At 56.6% G+C, this 18,179-nt stretch overlaps 1 protein-coding gene across 2 annotated transcripts; it reads left to right on the forward strand.

Annotated features, from left to right (window-relative positions):
• Positions 1 to 820: 820 nt before the first annotated feature.
• RARG (retinoic acid receptor gamma) lies at positions 821 to 17,150 on the forward strand (the record flags this gene model as incomplete). Of its 2 annotated transcripts, none has more annotated exons than XM_081084622.1 (8): positions 821 to 1,004; positions 11,934 to 12,082; positions 12,329 to 12,470; positions 13,117 to 13,277; positions 13,458 to 13,634; positions 14,303 to 14,507; positions 14,957 to 15,115; positions 15,876 to 17,150. In XM_081084622.1, 8 exons carry the CDS (start codon positions 821 to 823, stop codon positions 16,073 to 16,075), a joined length of 1,377 nt encoding a protein of 458 aa, XP_080940748.1. In that variant the 3' UTR covers positions 16,076 to 17,150. The 2 variants fall into 2 exon arrangements, with proteins under 2 accessions (XP_080940748.1, XP_080940747.1); XM_081084621.1 differs by lacking the exon at positions 821 to 1,004 and adding an exon at positions 7,564 to 7,729.
• Between the last annotated feature and the right edge of the window lie 1,029 nt (positions 17,151 to 18,179).

Consider the following 18,179-nt stretch of genomic DNA (forward strand, 5'->3'; position numbering starts at 1 on the left):
AGTATATGCCCTACGTTATGCTAAACACTTTACATATGTCACATTGTTTAACCCTCACAACCTTACAAAATGGGCCCTATTTTTATTCCCAATTGACAAATGAGGAAACTGAGGTATAGAGAGAGTAAAGTAACACATCCAAGGTCCCGAAGCTCAAGCTAGCAAGCCATGGGGGTCAATTCCAGGTTGTCTGGCTCCAGAGAGGTATAGGGCCCCAAAGTTACAATAGAGATGTTTGCTTTCTCCAGAATGGCAGAGAGTGAGTCTTGGCTGTACCACTTATAGCCATATGAACTTACGCCAGTCATTTTCCCTCAGTTTCCTCATCTGTGAAATGGGAATCATAATTCCTACTTCACAGGGCTGATGTGAGGGTTCAGTTAAGTGTCTAGCCCAGTTGTGGTGCTTAATGGTCACTTCTCAGCCTAGGAGTCTTCTCTGCCAGGAGTCCTAAGACTCCCCCATTTACCTTGGAAAGTCAGTTTATCCTTCCCTGCAGAGTTTCTCTGAGCCTGCCTAAGCACCTGCCCTGCCTCCTCCGTGGGCCCTGAGCCCGGACAGTACAAACCCTAGCAGAACAGAGGGAAGGGACTTCAACTGAGAGGGACCTGGACTTGGAACATCAGAGTGATCATTCTCTCATCCCTCCTTTTCTTCTCTTTCTCCCTAGGATTCTTGGAGACCCAGTGGGCAGGCCAGGAAGGGCGGCACGGAGCCTCCCAGGCCATTTAGGCAGTGGGCATGGGCTGGGGCTGTGGCTGAAGACCTCCCGCGCCCATTGCAGACCCCAAGGGATTCGGCCTCCCACATTGCAGCTGCCATGGCCACCAATAAGGAACGACTCTTTGCCGCTGGTGCCCTGGGGCCTGGATCTGGCTACCCTGGCGCTGGTTTCCCCTTTGCCTTCCCAGGGGCACTCAGGGGGTCTCCACCTTTTGAGATGCTGAGCCCGAGCTTCCGGGGCCTGGGCCAGCCTGACCTCCCCAAGGAGATGGCCTCTCTGTGTGAGTCGCATGGACATGGGGGATGAGGGAAAGCAGAAACAGAAGGACATGTGGAGGGTGGGTGGCACAGAGAACTGGCATCCTAATTAGGAAGGCAGGCAGGGATAGGGGTTTGGTCTAATGGAATAGCTGACAGGGGCGGCTCTGAGGGGCTTTGGATATGGAACAAATGGAAGTGTTTGCAAATGAGAGTCCTTCTGCCCAAACGGTATGGGAAAGTAGCATGCCTAAATTTGGGGGGGGGGGTCTAACATTACCTCCTGAGAGAATCAACTAACAGCGGTGAACAGCCGAGGGGGTTTCTGCTGAAGTTTGAAGCTACTACCAGCATGTAGTGGGGAGTGTGGGGAGCCAGGCTGGGAAGTAGAGGAGTCTGGGAGGCGAGTCAGCTGACCCTGCGATCAAGAGATGAAATTGTTCTGAATTAGGGAAGGCTGCAGAAAGAGGAGTGGCCTCTAGTGCCAAATGCCCGGAGATGTGTGGGGTCAGGGAACCCTCCTGTTGGGTCTGGAAAGGGTAGAAATAGTCACGAACAAGGTGCTTCTTCCCCAGAAGTGATCCAGGGTGGTGGGGGTGCTCCAGAAGCACGGTTCTGGACTCCTCCCCCCTCTAGGCCTGGCTTAGTGCCCACGGGCTGTGCAGATCCCTGCTTGTCCCTCAGGCTTGCCCTCTTTGGGTTAAGCCTTTGAGTCCTGACAGCTGGAAAGCCTGAGGCCTCTCCATTTTCCTCTGGATCCCCTCTCCTCCCACTTGATAGCTGTTCCTCCTGCCCAGGTCATTATAGGAGTGGGTGCCCGTGCACTGCACAGGTGGGACGCTGAACTCTGTGGGTGAAAGGGTCCGCGTGTGTGCTGCTGTAGAGAAGGCCTCACCTGCGAGGAAGGGGAGGTGATGGAAGGAGAGACAGGGAGAGGAGCAGTTCCAGAGAGTCAGAAATAGAGACAAGAGGAAAAGACATAAAGATAAAGACATCCTTTATAGCTCCACAAGCTTGGGAAGAGAGAGAGAAAGAGAGAGACAGAAAGAGAGGTGGGAGAGAGGGGGCCGTGCCTTCAGGAGGGGCAATTGGAGGGTTATATGTATGTGTAAAGGGGTGACTAGACAGGGCTGGCAGCTCTACTGGAAAGAGTGTGCTCATCTGGAGAAGGTGTGTGTGTGTGTGTGTGTGTGAAGACCATATGTAGTTGTGTGTGCACAGCATGTCCCTTAGACTTTGCTTAGATACAGAATTCCAATGTGTGCAACAAAGAGTCAGTGTGAGGAGTGAGGCGGGATTTAATAGGGCTGCTGACGGCGTGTCTGGTGTTTGGTGAGGCCTGCTGGTGGTAAGTCTGCAGTCCAACAGGGGTTATTTGGGTGGTGTGCAGGTGAATTAAGAGAGCACAAAGCTCCCCTTTTTGAAAACCTCAGCTGGGCTTCCTCTACCTCATTTACAGCCCATGAATCTATCCCAGGGCCTGGGGAGGTGGGAAGGAACCACCCTTCCCACATGAATGTACTTCTTATAGAGAACCATACAGCTCAATCCCTTGGGATTGGATTTCCTCAGGTTCTGGGAGAGGCAACTGAAGAAGCAGGAATCAGGAGGGAGAGGAGAAATAGGTTGGTAGTGCGGAGAATGCTGAGAGTCATAGCCAGTCCCCAGTGAAGTTCTCCTGGATACACTGAGATCAAGGTCAAGGTTCAAAGTGAGGTCAAGGTAGTGGGAAGGGTCAGACTGGGCTCTATCCCCAAAGGCGGCCCTAAGGAGGGGGACTGAAAGGAAAAATCCAAGGGAGGAGCCAGAACCAGGGCAGGTAGCTGGGGAGGGTGTGGCTGGCAGCAGGGGACAGGCCTGGGCAGAGAGGCAGGGTTGGGGTGGGGAGGAGGTGAAGGTTTGGGTTCAGACAACTTGCATGGGAGTGGAGCAGGCAGCACCGAGAGTAAATGAGAGGGTGGCAGAGGGGAGGGGAGGGGATTCTGGAATCTGGGAGATCTCCCGCAGTGGGAGATCAGCCAAAGTGTGAAAGAGTGTGGTGTGTCATTTCTCTGACCCTTCGTCTGTCCCTTTTTGGCTGGGGCATCTAATGGAGAGGGTTAGAGGCCAAAGTCTGAGTTCAGAGTTACACTCATCTTGAGTTTGTGTCTTTCCCCTCACTCTCTGTCTGTTAGTCTATGGGAGGAAGGGTCGTCCATGAAGGAGTCTGGACCTTCTCCCTGGGGCTGGGTCCTAGATCCTATGCTGAGTCCCTAACACCTAAGAGGCATCTTGTTTATAGGGGAAGTCTTTGCTCCACCTCTTGGGGTTCTCCAGAGGCCTGAGTGGGTGAGGCAAGCATCTTAGCACCCTGTGGTGCAGGAGGAGAGAGGGAAGGGGAGCACGTGCTGCCAAGGCAAGCACAGGCCTGTGTGCATGGGAAAGCAGAGGTGGGTGTGCTTGCTCACAAATGTGCATGAAACCCTGGTGTCTATGTCCCCACTGGTGTGTTGTATGTTTGCTTTATCAAGACTACAGGGAGCAGTGTGATAGGAGGGAAGGGAAGCCGTGCCCTCTTCCTCCTCCTTTATTTTTTTAATATATATATATATATATATATATTTTATTGATTTTTTTTACAGAGAGGAAAGGAGAGGGATAGAGAGTTAGAAACATTGATGAGAGAGAAACACCGATCAGCTGCCTCCTGCACACCCCCCACTGGGGATATGCCCGCAACCAAGGCACATGCCCTTGACCGGAATCGAACCTGGGACCCTTCAGTCCGCAGGCCGACGCTCTATCCACTGAGCCAAACCGGCTAGGCCCCTCTTCCTCCTCTTGAGGTGATACCTGTGGTTCTGAAGACCTAGCCCTGTTTGTCCTCTGAATTTGGTGACAGTATCCCTGGGACAAGGAGCTTACTGTACCACACTAAGTTACCTGGAGAAACTGAGGGCAGGTTGGCACAGGACGTAATGGAGTTCTACTTAAAATAAACTGAAAAAGAGGCTCAGAGACCTAAGCAAGATGAGAGAGAACTGCACAGGCCAGAAGGCACAGTCACAGAGAGAACCCAGACACTGGGAGTGGCAAGGAGACTAAGCAGGCGGGTACCGGTGGCAAGCAGGAGGCAGGGAGGCCTCCTTCAGGAAAAAAACCCCAGCCAACTGCCTCCTTCCCCGCCCCCCCCCCCCCCCCCCCAGTCTCTCCTGCTCAGGCTCGGGCTCCGGCTCCAGCTCCAGGCCGACACAAACGGGGCTTTGATTGCAACAGGAAACCTCTCTGGCGGGGGGAGCTGGGCAAGCCGCCGCTGGGGCCTAGGCTGCACCCCCCTCTCCTGGCCCCCTACCCAGTCCCAGCCCCCATCCTGCCAGCGCTCCTCACATCCCTGCTTTGGGCTGCGTCCCTCATTCGCACCTCCACTGCCTTTTAGTTGGGACTCCTAAGTTAGGACTTAACCCTTGGGGCTGGGACTTCTTTGCTTTGAGATGCCACCTCTTCAGTTCTTTTTGAGGGAAGGTTTTGGAAGAAAAAGGCGAATTTAGCACCAGGAATTTAGAACCAGTTATCTTCCAGCCCCATCCAGAAGGTGGCAGGAGGGGGAAAAGGAGGGGTGCGTAAGGAGTTAGCTGTCCCGCCCTCCACAGTCCCTCCTTGGCTAAACTCATACTTGCCAGAGTGGTAGAGCCTCTGAGGGGTGACCATGCAAGACTCCGAGTGCTAATGGCCTGGTTAGTGGGGGAGGGGGTGCCCTTCTCTTTGCCTCTGGGGCCTTGCCTTTGTGGGGCTCTAGCTGGGAGGAGTGCGCCACTGTGGTGGTGGGGATCACAGGGAAGGGGGTGAGTCAGGCAGCAGCCCCCCTTATACTCCCACCAGGCTGGTGGAGAACATCTGTTTCCCATGAAATGCTAGAAGGCTAATGGGTCTAATTGCTGCAATAAGGGCTGGGGAGACTTTGGGGAAAAGAGGGGGCACTAGATCCCCCCATTCTCTTACCTTCTCTTCAAGGTCATACTAAGACTATCTAGAATGGGGGGTTGGGGTTGATGGGAAGGATGGGTCTGACACCCTAATGCCTGGTCCCTTAAAAGGCCCCCTCTCCCTGCAATGCCTGGGAAGTACACATGGATGGGGCGATGAGGAGTGGGGTGCATCTGGTGAAGAGCCAGGGGGGTTACTCAGGACTCATGACTTCCTGGAGCCCTCCCCCCACTCCTCCTGTGCCCCACTCTCACCCTCCTCCCTGTGGCCTGGCCACTTCTGGTTCTAATTACCAACCAGGCAGGCCTGACTTAATTGGGACCTTTCAGATTTTGGAGGGGGAAGGGTGGGTGGGTGGTTGGGTGGGGACTGACAGCCTGGAGTTGGACTAATCAGGGCTCTTTTCCCTTGTCTTTGAGGTAGTATTCCTCAGTTTGCACTTAATTGGTTTTTGTTTTTGTTTTTGCCACTGGCCAGATTCTGGTTCAGAAATCGATCACTCCCTGTTTTAGTTTTCGGCGCGGGGATTGCCGGATTAGAAATGGGGTATTTGGGGTTGGGGGCAAGAGTAGGGAGCTCACGCTGGGTTGGAAAGAGCACTGCAAGCCTCTTCATCCCTGCTTCCAGCCCCCCCCGTCAGCCCTGCCACCTAGCGCCCCCATCCGCAAGCCAGGCCCTCCCTCCCGGCCCTGCCCCCCACCCCTTCAGTCCCGCAGCCGCTCGGCCCCTCCTCCGCGCCGGTCTGCCCTCGCCTCTCTGGCACCCCTTCCTGCTCTTTATTCTTACACACTGGCGCCCCACTCCTGCAGCACCCCAGTGCGCCCCCCACCCAGTACAACAGATTCTTAGAAAAGTGCGCCCCGCCCTGGCCCAACCACAGCCGCCAGGCGGGGAAGGGGTCGGGTCAGGCGCCGCTCCCGCTTCCCCGGCGCTCCCCGTGTGCGCGGAGCGGACAGAGCCGGCTGGCCGGGCGGGCCGCGGGCGGGGCGCGAAGGAGGGGGCGGTTTCCGGGAGTCGCCGCGGCTGGCGCTGTCCCGGGGCCAGGGTTCCCATTCGGCCCGTCCGGGAGAGGGCAAACTCTTGACGTGGCCAAGTCCCCGCCTCCTCGCCCGCTTCTCCGCCGGGCGAGGGCGCTCAGTGCCCGGCAGGGGCAGCCGAGGGAACAGGGAGGCGGCCCTTGGAGAGCCGAAGAGCATGAAGTGGCGCTGAGGGGAGAGGGGGCGGTTGTTGCCAATGGCGGGGAAATTTAATGGCTCTGAGAACAGTTAATGGCCAGACCCGTAGTTATTGCCAAGAGTGGCACTTGGCATTTTGGGGCAGTTGGCACACTAGAAACCCCGAGGGAGGGGGCGCTGGTACTCAGGAGGGCACTTGCGTCTGAGGCGCAGCGGGCTCCGTAGGAACAGTTTGGGGTAGTTTTTGCTCTAAAAGTGAAGTTGGGGTCGAGGACGAGGCATTGAGAGAGGCAGTGGAGGCGCGTAAGGAGTGTCCGTCGCGGGATGGGGTTTCGGGGACTTGGAGGGCGGACAGCCCGGGCGAGGAGGGGTAGACTCCAGGCTGCGTTGGAGGGGGCGGGGGATTCCGCTGCGGCGCAGGCGACTGCCTGGGCGGGGCGGGGCGGGGCCGGGTCAGGAGGAGGTGAGCGCGCCCGGCCACCCGCCCCGAGGGGGGTTCCCGGAGAGTTCACGGCGGGAGCGCGCTCCGGCCCTTCGACCGGGGGCGGGGAGGATGGGAAGGAAGGAGGCGGCCGTGCAAGCTGAGCCGCAGGAATGTACTGTTGGGCCCTGCAGCGCGCGCGCGCGCGCGCACGGGGGGGGGAGAGGGTGGAGCCAGGCCTGGGAACCAGAGGGTGGAGGTAGTGCAGGTCCCCGGGCTCCGGAGAATTGCCGGGCGCCGGGAGCCTCCATGTTCCAGACTTCCCAGTCATTCTTGACACTCCTGCCTGTATTGACTTGTGTGAAAAAGGGAGTGTTGGGGGAGGGGGGAAGCTCGAAAGGAACTGCGTATGCTTGGTTCCTCCACTCCTTCCCCTACCCACGACCAGGGCACGCGCCTAAATGCAAAGGCGTGCAAAGCCTCCCCGTGTAAAGAATGCTTGCAAGCCAGGTGTGCTTGCACAAACGTGTGTGCAACGATGATCTTATGTGCCGGCAGATATGAATGTGCACTCTTGCATATTTGCAAATCGTGGTGCCTGCCAAGATAAATGCATGCACAGCTGTATGTCTAAGCAAGCTAGGGCGCCGCGGTGCGGGTGTGTTATACGTGTGTGCGCTCCACTCTCAGTTCTGCTCATCTTAGTGCCCGGCCCCCTTCGCTCTCCAAGCCCCACCTCCCACCCCTCCAGGCTTCGCTTTTACAAAAGGTCTCCCCAGCGCTAGCCGCCCGGACGCTCAGAGTGAGCCGGACCGCTGCTCTAGCGGCAGCCTCGGCGTTGCGCCCCGCCCAGTCCCTTTCCCCAGCTGGGGATCCCCCTCCTCCCCGCCCACCCCATACCCCCCATGCAGCCCGGCGCCCTATGCTAGCCCTCCCCCTCCCCCCCTCCAGGAGCTGGGCGCCGCTGGGGGAGGAGGGGGAATCGGCTGCGAGTCCTTGGTGTTCCTATCACCCAGCTTCCCCCCAAGCCGGGTCGCGATGTACGACTGCCTGGAAACATTTGCCCCGGGTCCGCGACGGCTGTACGGGGCTGTCGGGCCCGGGGCCGGCTTGCTGCGCAGAGCCACGGGCAGCTCCTGTTTCGCCGGACTCGAGTCCTTTGCCTGGCCGCAACCCGCCAGTCTGCAATGTAGGTACCCGAGCCCGGGGCTGGGGGGTGGAGTGCAGGAGAGAGAGCGGCTGACTCTTTCCATGTGTAAAAGGTGGAACTGGGGTGCAAGCGGAGACTCTGAGGCGGGTGGGTGTGCAGGAAAGAGAGGCACTGGCCCTTTAAACGTGGGGGCCTCCGCGACTCCGTTGGGTGTGTGCTGTCGTATTTGAATGTGCGTGGTTTTTACGGTGGGTGTTTAGCTAGGACCTGTGGTTGATGTCACTCCACAGCTCCCGGGGGTAGGGAGAGACCGAGGTGTGTTGGTAGTTTGTGCCCGCAGGTCCGTGGCTCTGGAGGGATATGGCACTCAGGACCGTGGGTCGCGTTTGTAAAGTCCATTTGGAAAGTTGGGCGTAAAAAAAAATTATTTGCAGAGCGTGCGAATCTCCAAAGTGTGCAGCTCCTTGCCTAGGCGGTGTAGGTGTGGGTGAGAGAGTCTCCACGCAGCGTCGCCCTCCGACAGCGTTGGCAGGTCCGCATGGCCCTGTCTGGGGATGTTTGTGGCGTGAGACCGGGAGGGCGTGTGCCATGGCGTGGCTGCGAGGGCGGCTTTGGAAAGCGCTGTGTTCGAGTGTGCATCCTGTGTGTTCTCGGTGCAGGGTGGAAGGGGTGGTGCACACAACCAGGCGAAGGCAGGCGGGGCGCTGGCGCTCCCCTCCCCCATTTTAAAAAGACATGTTTGGAAATGTGTCTAGGGTTGTGTGCAGAGAGATGACTTTTTCCTTTGGCTACAACACACACACAACTTCAGTAGGAAGCGAAAAGTTTAAAGCAAAGTCTGTGTATGGGGGTCGGGGCTGGACTGGAGGTGGCAAAGGCCGAGGTGGGGGGTGGAGTGCGACTATTGGGTCCCCAAATACCCATTTTCCTTCTCTGTGAAATGGGAGATGCCAGGCCTGGGGCCCTGGAACCCCCTTCCAGAGCGGTAATAAAAAGCTGGGGACTGAGAGGCAGTAAAAATGAAGTCCAGATGAGAGGCGGCTTTGAAGCTTGGGCCCAAGTGCCTGGCGGGGGTGGGGTGTGGGGAGGAGCCGGGAGGGGAGCCTGGAACCCCCTCCCCCCAAATGTACCCGGGGCTGGGACCGCGCTTGTAGCCGGGTGCGGACGCTGGGGGACGAGGCTTTGGGGCACGCTGGGAAGGGGCGGTCGGCGGGCGCTGGGGGAGTGCGCCCGCGGGGTCACCGAGCCCCGCCAACACGCCTCGCTGCTTGGCACTCCGCAGCGCTGTTTACGAGTTCGGCTTTTTTTTTTTTTCTTTTTTTTTTTTTTTGGTCTTTTGGTTTCAGGGCAGAGCTGCTCAGATTTAACAACCGGGAGACTGGAAGAGGGAGGTGGCAAACAGGAGACTGACTACTTTGGGGTGGGGAGGGGCAAGAATGAAAAGTGTGGCATTTAAAGGGTGCGGAGAAAGCATGAAACTAGTGCTTTGCACCAAATCCTTGTGAATTCTTACCTTCTTCTTGTTGCCCTGTGGGATGCAGGTTTGGGACATGTTGGGAGGGGTGTTGAGGTTGAGAAAATCTAGGAAGGGTTTTTGTGGAGGCCCGGCGGGAACCCCGGTTCTTTTCAGGCCCACGGAGGCTGGCAGTATGTTTTTGCATTTCAATTTGGACCAATAATTTTGGCCCCTAGCATCCTGGTGGGCTTCATGCCTGATCCAGACACTTTCAGAGAGAAAGTCATTTAAACCTGGGTGTCTAAACCAGGGAAGGAAAGAGGTCCTTTGAGGGGAGGGCCGCGTGGTCTGTTTGTGCATGTTTGGTAGCTGCAGTGTCCTGGTGCTGCGTTGGCAGGCCCGGGTGTTTGTCTGGTAGCAGAGCTTCTCCCTTGCAAATGTGCAGTGGAGCGCTGGGAGTTGTGTGTCCGCTCTGTGACTTGTACGTCCACCGCCACAGGGTCGCCGGAGCCAGTGTGCCCTAGTGCCGCCTGTGTTCTGTGTCCAGTGGTGGTGGAGGAGCCCACTGGCAATATGCCTGCTTCAGTGCCCCGTGTGTTGTTGACGTGTGAGTGTGTGTGTGTGTGTGTGTGTCTCCAAGGAGGCATGTGGCAGATTGTGAGTTCGGGCTTCTCAGCCCTGGGCCTCGCAGCTGGGAGCGTTTACAGCCGGTTATAAAGAGTTTGTTTGAAGCTCTGCTCAGCCTGGCCAGGAATTTCCTCAATTTCAGCAATTTGGGCTTTAAAAGGAGAAAAACCCAGAGCCCACCCCCCTCCTCCCCAGCAGGGGCCCCAGCCTAGCCAAGGAGCTGCATCCCGGTCGTGGGGGCTCAGCCCTGGCTGGGTAGGGGATCTGAGCAGAGTTGACCCAATTCACTTTTCTGTGCTCTTCGCCCACTTTAGGTTTTAGGGGGTGTTCGGTGCCAGAGGGGTGCCAAAAAGCGTTGACAGTGCCACATAGACAGGAAAAGCTGCCCCTGGGTGTCTCCCTGGAGCCCCCAGTCTTATAATTGGCTGGCACTGCCCCGTGCCAGTCTGACCACACCCAGGCCCTTTCACAAGAGAGGAAATGAGGCAGCGCTCTGTGGGCTGGGAGGGTGTCGGCAGTCAGCACCACTCCACACAGTGGCCTGTGGCAGCACCGGTACCCACAGAGGACAACAGAGGGGTCCTGAGGGGCATTCCAGCCCATCCCACATCTCTCAGCCCAACCCCTCCTGGAGTCTCCCGCCCCCCAATCTGAATAGACTCCAATCACCCTTCTTTCCTCCCCTCCTCTCTCTCCTTTTTCTTTGGGGACTCTCCCTCCAGCAGGATTCTTATGTTAATTGAGTGTCTGTGTGTTGGGGGGCGGAAGGGCTTCCCTCCTGTGGGGTGGGTGGAGCTACCCAGACCAGCATCCTGGGCATTCCTTTTTGCCCTTCTGGGGCATGGGGTGGACATCTGACCAGGTGGGCTGCATCGGGTCAGAAGAAGGAAGGTGCTCATGAGGTGGGTGCATGGAATACTCCTTAGGGAGGGTCTTAGGGTTTTCTGGCATCGCTTGAGCCCTCCAGCTTTGGGCAACAAGTCCTACAGAATGAATAACTTATAGATTTTTCCAGTCTCTGAATATCAACCACACACCCCAAAAAAAGGTTTACTTAGCAGCCTGCTGAACAGAGGGTGTTCGTTCTCCCCACACACTGTGTGTGGTGCGGGCTGAGACCCCTTTTGAGCTGCGATTGGGCATCTGTGGGGAAGTTTAGGAGTGAGAACAGAGGCTCAGAGAGGATCCAGATATAGCTCCCCTCCCCCATCAGCCCTGTTTACCCAGTGTCACCTGACTTCTCTAGTTTGCTACATTCCCAGCAGCTTCTAGACCTGAGAATCTAAGCAAATACCTCAGTCTCTCCTTCCAGCCTCTGACTCTCAGCCAGGCCACTCAGGGCTTGTCAGAAGACCCGAGAACCTTGGCCCCACTGTCCACTGGCAGTGCGGCGCTGGGCCGGTCACTTCGCTCTGTTGGCCTCAGTTCCTTCAGGTGTAACATAAGGTTATTACTGCATAGCCTCTAACCTACTTTCCTAAAACCGGTGTCTCATTTGCTCCACTGTCTCAGTGGTTTCTGGTGAAAAGGACATTGGCAAGTGCTGGGTGGGCAGTATGAGAGGGAAAAGCTTCAGAATTATCTGCCTTGTACTGCTTGACAGGAAATTAAGTCCTATTCTTCCTACTGAGTATCCTAACAGGTCATTTAGCCAGGTGCTGTTCTAGGTGACTTGTAATTGCCTACCACCCCCAGATCTGTTGCCTCGTGAGGAGGAGGATGGTGAGAGGTAGATTACCTGAGAAGGATCAATTGATGTGACAGGGAGTGACTGAAGAGTTCAGAGCCATGGGCCATAACCCCTCCACCTACCCACCTTATAGCTAGGGAAACAGAGACCCATAGAAGTTAACTTCCAGGATGGCCTTGGCCTGGAATTTAGAGAATGGAACAGTGTTATATAAGTCTCTGGCTGGCATTATTGTGGGGGGAGATGGCCAGATTGGGGGAGGGGCAGGAATAGTGGTTATTTGGGGTTTTCTGGAAGTGTTTACTATGGGACTGCACACAGTTGTTGGGACTTCAAATCACTATGGTGGTGATGGTGGTGTCTCTGCTGAGCAGGGGAAGCGGGAATGGGTATGTGTGCATGATGAGGATACCTGGAGGTCTGAGGGGTTCTCTCCCAACCCTCATATACTACTCCTCCCCTCCCCCCAGCGGTGGAGACACAGAGCACTAGCTCTGAGGAGATGGTGCCCAGCTCACCCTCGCCCCCTCCACCTCCTCGGGTCTACAAGCCATGCTTCGTGTGCAATGACAAGTCCTCTGGCTACCACTATGGGGTCAGCTCTTGTGAAGGCTGCAAGGTGTGTACGCAGTGGGGACGCTGGGGGTGGACGCATTGGGTGGACACATCACCTGGTGAGATCAGAGACCAGGGACCCGAGCAGAGGGGTGAGACAGTGTGTGTGAGTGGGCATCCCTCGGGTGAGAGGGGGCTGCTTTGCAGGGAGGCGGTAAATAGATTGGGTCAGGCCTGGGGGAACCTGCGAGGCCTATGAGAGGCTGGTGCTCCCAGCATCCTGCTTCACATTCCCCACCCCCAACTCCAGGGCTTCTTCCGACGCAGCATCCAGAAGAACATGGTGTACACATGTCACCGAGACAAAAACTGTATCATCAACAAGGTGACCCGGAATCGCTGCCAGTACTGTCGGCTACAGAAGTGCTTTGAAGTGGGCATGTCCAAGGAAGGTAGGCCCCTAGCCCTGGCCTGGGCAGGAGCGCCCCTAACCTAGCCTGTGTTTGCTGGCTCTTTCTACTTCCCGGACATCTGAGATGCAGCTTGCCCTGCGGCGTTGCCTCCTTCCTAGCCAGTTCTATTTGATTAGCAGCATTCACCCAGGAAGCCCTGCCCATCCTCCCCTCTCAGGGCTTAATTAACCCTTGAGGAAATGGGGGCTATCATCGCACATTCTCCTGTTACATGGAGGGGTGAGGGGGGTTTGCCAGTCCCCTACCCTGCTCCCAGGACTGAGCCTGAGGTGGATCTGGGGTGCCCCCCCCCCTGCGCCATTGTGCTGCCAAGGCTATAAGTGGATATCCTGCCGCCTGCATATCCTGCCCCCCCACCTCAGCTCCTGCAGGGTGACAGGAAGGGCAGGATGGAGCTGAATGGCCTGGGGAGGGAGCAGGGGCTGTAGGCCCTGGGTGGGGCAGGGGAGAGCCAGCCTGGAAATGGGAGCTAATGTAGGAGACAGAGTAACTGAGGCACTGACTAGGGTCCCAGTGTGAATAGATGTTCACGATCAGGATGGAGCACATTAAATCAGGGTGTAGGGGGATATCCAGAGGGAGATTCTGAGGGTCCTGACCCTCTCTTTGCACCTCCACCCCCAAGCTGTGCGGAATGACCGGAACAAGAAAAAGAAAGAGGTGAAGGAAGAAGGTTCGCTTGACAGCTATGAGCTGAGCCCCCAGTTAGAAGAGCTCATCACCAAGGTCAGCAAAGCCCATCAGGAGACCTTCCCTTCTCTCTGCCAGCTGGGAAAATACACCACGGTGAGGAGGGGCAGGGGACTGTTGGTTTGGGGGCATGGGTAGGGTGTGTTGGAGGCTGTGGTCTGGTGCTGAGGACAAGGAAGGCATCAGAATGCAGAGAGGCGAGCTTGAGGTACTGGCAGAAAGAAAACAGCTTGCAGGGCAGGTCTCAGCTTGCATTCTCACCTGCCCTCCCTGTAGAACTCCAGTGCAGACCACCGGGTGCAGCTGGATCTGGGACTGTGGGACAAGTTCAGTGAGCTGGCCACCAAGTGCATCATCAAGATTGTGGAGTTTGCCAAGCGGCTGCCCGGCTTCACAGGGCTCAGCATTGCTGACCAGATTACTCTGCTCAAGGCTGCCTGCCTGGACATCCTGGTGAGTTATAACCCTGTGGCCTGTCTTCCACCACAGCCTGACCCTCATATGAGACCAAGGAGTTGGTCCATTCAAAGATTTTTATTATTTCTCCTTCCTGCCTTCAATCTGGGATTCCCCATATCTCTGTTTTTTGTTGTTGTTAATTCTCATGCAAGGATATATTTTCCATTGATTTTTAGAGAGAGTGGAAAGGAGAGGGGGGGGGGGGAGGGGACGGGAGAGAGAATGAAACATCCATGTGTGAGAGACACATCAATTGGGTTGCCTCCCTCACATGCCCCAGTCAGGGCCAGATCAAACCTGCAATCCAGGTACATGTCCTTGACTGGGAACTGAACCATTAACCCTTCGGTTCGTGGGCTGACTCTAACTACTGAGATCCCGGGATCCCCAGATCTCTTCTCAGCACCACCCTTTTTATCTTAATGCCCGTCCCTAAGATTGATCCTGGACTTCTGGATGTCCTCCCTCCTTTTGACTTCTCCCGCCTCCCCAAGCTTCAGATCTTACACACCTGTCTGTCTTCCCCGCTGGCCTGCTTCAGATTGCCCTCATTTTGGACCTCACCACCTCACTTTCCATGTGCACCTCATTCCCTCTTCGCCCTACGCCCACATGTGCCCCTCTCCAGAGATAGCGTTAACCCTCCCCTCACCCACCTCTAGATGCTTCGGATCTGCACAAGGTACACCCCCGAGCAGGACACCATGACCTTCTCTGACGGGCTGACCCTGAACCGGACTCAGATGCACAACGCTGGCTTTGGACCCCTCACTGACCTCGTCTTTGCCTTTGCTGGGCAGCTCCTGCCACTGGAGATGGATGACACCGAGACGGGTCTGCTCAGTGCCATCTGCCTCATCTGCGGAGGTGTGGGGGCGCCCCCTGGTGTTTTTTCAGGTTCCTTTCCCACCACACATCATACCTGATCCCTCACCAGGCTGGAACCCTTGGTCTGTACCCGTGGGATTGTTGTATTTGGCCTCATCCACAGACTTCTTAGATCCAGCGCCAGCTTCCTGAGCCTGGACATAGGACAAAAAGGCCAGAGCTGGGGGGAGCTGGAGAGACCCCAGATACTGGTGCTGAGAGAGGGGTCTGGGCAGGAGTGACTTATCAGAGCAAGCCTCCTACTAAAGGGGAGAAGGTACAGAGCCTGGAGCGGGGGAGATGGCCTGGATGGGGCTTAGGGATAATAGGCAAGGGCTGATGGGACAACATTTGAGGCCTGGAGGCCCATAAGGCAGGCCGATTGAGGATCAGCCCCTTGTCGCTGCCCTCCCCACCTCTTCCATTCTACACTGTGCTTGTCCTCATAGACCGCATGGACCTGGAGGAACCTGAAAAAGTGGACAAGCTACAGGAGCCACTGCTGGAAGCCCTGCGGCTGTATGCCCGGCGGCGGCGGCCCAGCCAGCCCTACATGTTCCCACGGATGCTCATGAAAATCACTGACCTGCGGGGCATCAGCACCAAGGGTTAGTCAGAGCGAGCCTCCCCTCCCCTCCCTCCCAGAGGTGTGGTCCTCCAGGCCAGTCAGGTGGACAGATGAGGCAAGGACTGCGTCGGTGAGAACCAGGGCCTACCGCGGAATCTAGGTCTGCCGCCTGCTGGCGGGGAAGACTTTGGGCAAATCCCTTTACTTTGTGTGCCTTGTTCTCCTGTTTGTAAACCGGACTATCCTTATACCTACCTCGTAAGTCACTGTGAGTCTCAATGAGTTAGCACACAACAGGCTTCGAACTGTGCTGAATGAAAACTTCAGTTCCTCAGTGGCAGCAGCCACATGGCTACACTTACTATGGTGGATGGAGTAGATATTCCATCATCGCTTTAAGTTCTGTTGGACAGTGCTGGTTTAGAAGGATGCCTGGCAGACAGTAAGCATTTGCTAAATAATAAGCATGATTATATGTTATTAAAAACAGGCGTAGGAACAACTGGTGAGCTGTGGATGTTGGAGGGTGGGGTCCCTGGGGAATGGGGCTGGAAGTTGGGCACGGTGTGATCTTTGAGAAGACAGCCTGAAAGAATAGGATGAATGGGCAACAGCTTGGCAGAGAAAACAGGTAGAGACTGCAGGCAGAGGAGTGGCCCCCAGAGCCCTAAATTAGGGAGAGGGGGAGAGGGCAGGCCCGTGCTGGGTGCCCCAAGAGGGGAGTCATAGGATAGTTAAGAAAGGTAGCCTCAAGGGGCATGTGCCATTGTCCCCTGAAACTCTTTGCCCCTCCATTGCAGGAGCAGAAAGGGCCATTACCCTGAAGATGGAGATTCCAGGTCCGATGCCTCCCCTGATTCGAGAGATGCTGGAGAACCCTGAAATGTTTGAGGACGATTCCTCGCAGACCGGTCCCCAACCCAAGGCCTCTAGCAAGGATGAGGTTCCGGGGGGCCAGGGCAAAGGGGGCCGAAGCCCTCAGCCTGACCAGGGCCCCTGACTTCCCCTGCCATGGGGGCTGGGGCTCCAGGCAGCAGACTGACCATCTCCCAGACACCACCAGTGCCTGGGGGAGGACCTGCTCTGCCCTCTCCCCACCCCTTCCAATGAGCTCCTTGTTTTTGCCAAAGTTTCCAGGGGGGTACCTGTGTGTTCATTCCCTTCCTGCTCTAACCGGCTCCCTTTCCAGTCTTGGGAGCCTGCCCTGCTCCCTCCAGGAAAGAGGGCAGAGGGCTGAGCCTGGGTTTGGACTCTAAAATCTCAACACTGCCCTAGGACACCAGGGTCCCAATCTCCCCAGGGCAGGAGGAAGACCCTGCCATTCCACAGTCCCTTCCTCTGCCCGGTGCTTAGGCCTCTGGGAGCAAACAGGAACACTAGAGACCAAAAGAGGGGTGAAGGGGGAGGGCTGAGCCCACCCTCTTGCCCTTGGTGCCTAATGCTGCGTAAATGCACCCACTGGGTGCATGCTACCCTCTATGCCCCATCCTCATGCCAGGCCCTGCATTTCTGTGGGGGTCCAGAGGGTGAAAGCTACAGATGCAGGCCCATTCTGCACCTCTTTGCTTGGGCCCAGAGTTTACCTTTGTGCCCTCTGTTATAAGCCCCTCCCCAGTCCTGTCATGTGCCTTGGGCTCTCTCTGCCCCCCATCTCAGCCATGGGGCAGGGACCCTCCTACACTACAGAGGGGCCAGGGGACCCCTCTGCCCCTAGTGCCTTCCTCCCTGACCCCCAGAGCAGCTTGGCCCAGGGAGAGGGGGGGTGGGTGCTGCTTAGCTGATCCTGCCCTGACCCAGAGGAAGCCTCTATTTATTTATTAGCTTTTGTTTACACCCTGGAATTGACCCCTTCCTCTAGGGGTCTTGGGAGGGGGAGCCCAGGGCCCCTGTGACTCTCCCCTTCTTCCTCCAATCCCCAGTTTGTATTTAGCTGCCAAATAAGATTCCCACTGGCTCCCCTTTTTCCTGGGGGGTCAGGGTGCTGTCCCTTCCCCTCTGTTTACATCTCCCCTCCACCCCGCTGTATCGCATATTGCTGAGTTTTCTATTTTTGCAAAATAAAGTGATAGAAACTCATGGGATGTGGCTCCCTCGAGGAGGTGTCGGTGGGGGAAAGGACCAGCTGACCTGAAGGGGGATTGGGTGAAGAGGGAGCGCTCCTAATCTACTGGGTTTTGCGGCTCTCTCAGGGGAACCAAGGAAATGGAATGTAATGTGCCTGGAGGGGAGGGGAGGGGAGGGGTGGGGAGGGGGAGAAAGGCAGCCTTCAGGGTCCACCCTGAGTTTCTGGGCCTCCCACAACCACCCGGGGGGATTCTGAGATCAGACCCTAGGGACCTCTGGGAAGGCAGGAATGGGCCTCAGAGGTCTTTAAGCTGTCCCCACCCATGGTCATATATATGTGTATCTCTGCTCTTCTCTGGGGAGGGGGTTCACTGACCTTTCATTTGGTTCTCATGAGGGTCTCTGGCCTCAGAAGAAAAGACCCACAGCCTGTATCTAAGTGAAGTGTTTGTTTGTACCAGCCTCTCACTCCATGAGCTCTCCCACCCTTTATGACCACTCTCTGTCCCTTCTGACCCCATTCCCCACCCCATGGCCTCCACGCGGCTTCCATGGCCGCACTGCTCTCTTCTGTCCTAATCTCTCTCCTTGCCCCACCTGCCCCCTGCCTCTGGCCCCTTCCACTGCACCCTGCCCTCCCTCAGCATCACCTCTCTGCACCCCCAAGGGCCGCCTTCTTCCCTGGGACCCTGCCTCGCCCACCTGGTTTTCCTGGCTTTCTTCACCAATGACCTGTGCATATGGAGAGAGGTTGAGGATATGGGAGTAGGGGAAGAGAGAACGCTGGGGAAAAGCAGAAGAAGAAAGTGAAAGAAGCTCTAGAGGAAACCACAGGGCCTGTGGGGTAGGGGAGGTGGTTGCCATGGTAACCTCTGGTTGTGGGGGAAGGGTAAAAGGTCCCATAGCCTGAGGCCACCCAAAGGAGAAACCCCTTCCCCCCAGTTGCTCTTCCCAGCAGCTATGCGCCTACAATCCAGCTGCCATTTACTGAGCACCTGCTATGAGATGGGCACTTTGCTAGGTGTGTGTCTTCGGTTAGT

The sequence above is a fragment of the Myotis nattereri genome, assembly GCF_964212035.1.
Source record: "Myotis nattereri genome assembly, chromosome: 2".
Classification (NCBI taxonomy): Eukaryota; Metazoa; Chordata; class Mammalia; order Chiroptera; family Vespertilionidae; genus Myotis; species Myotis nattereri.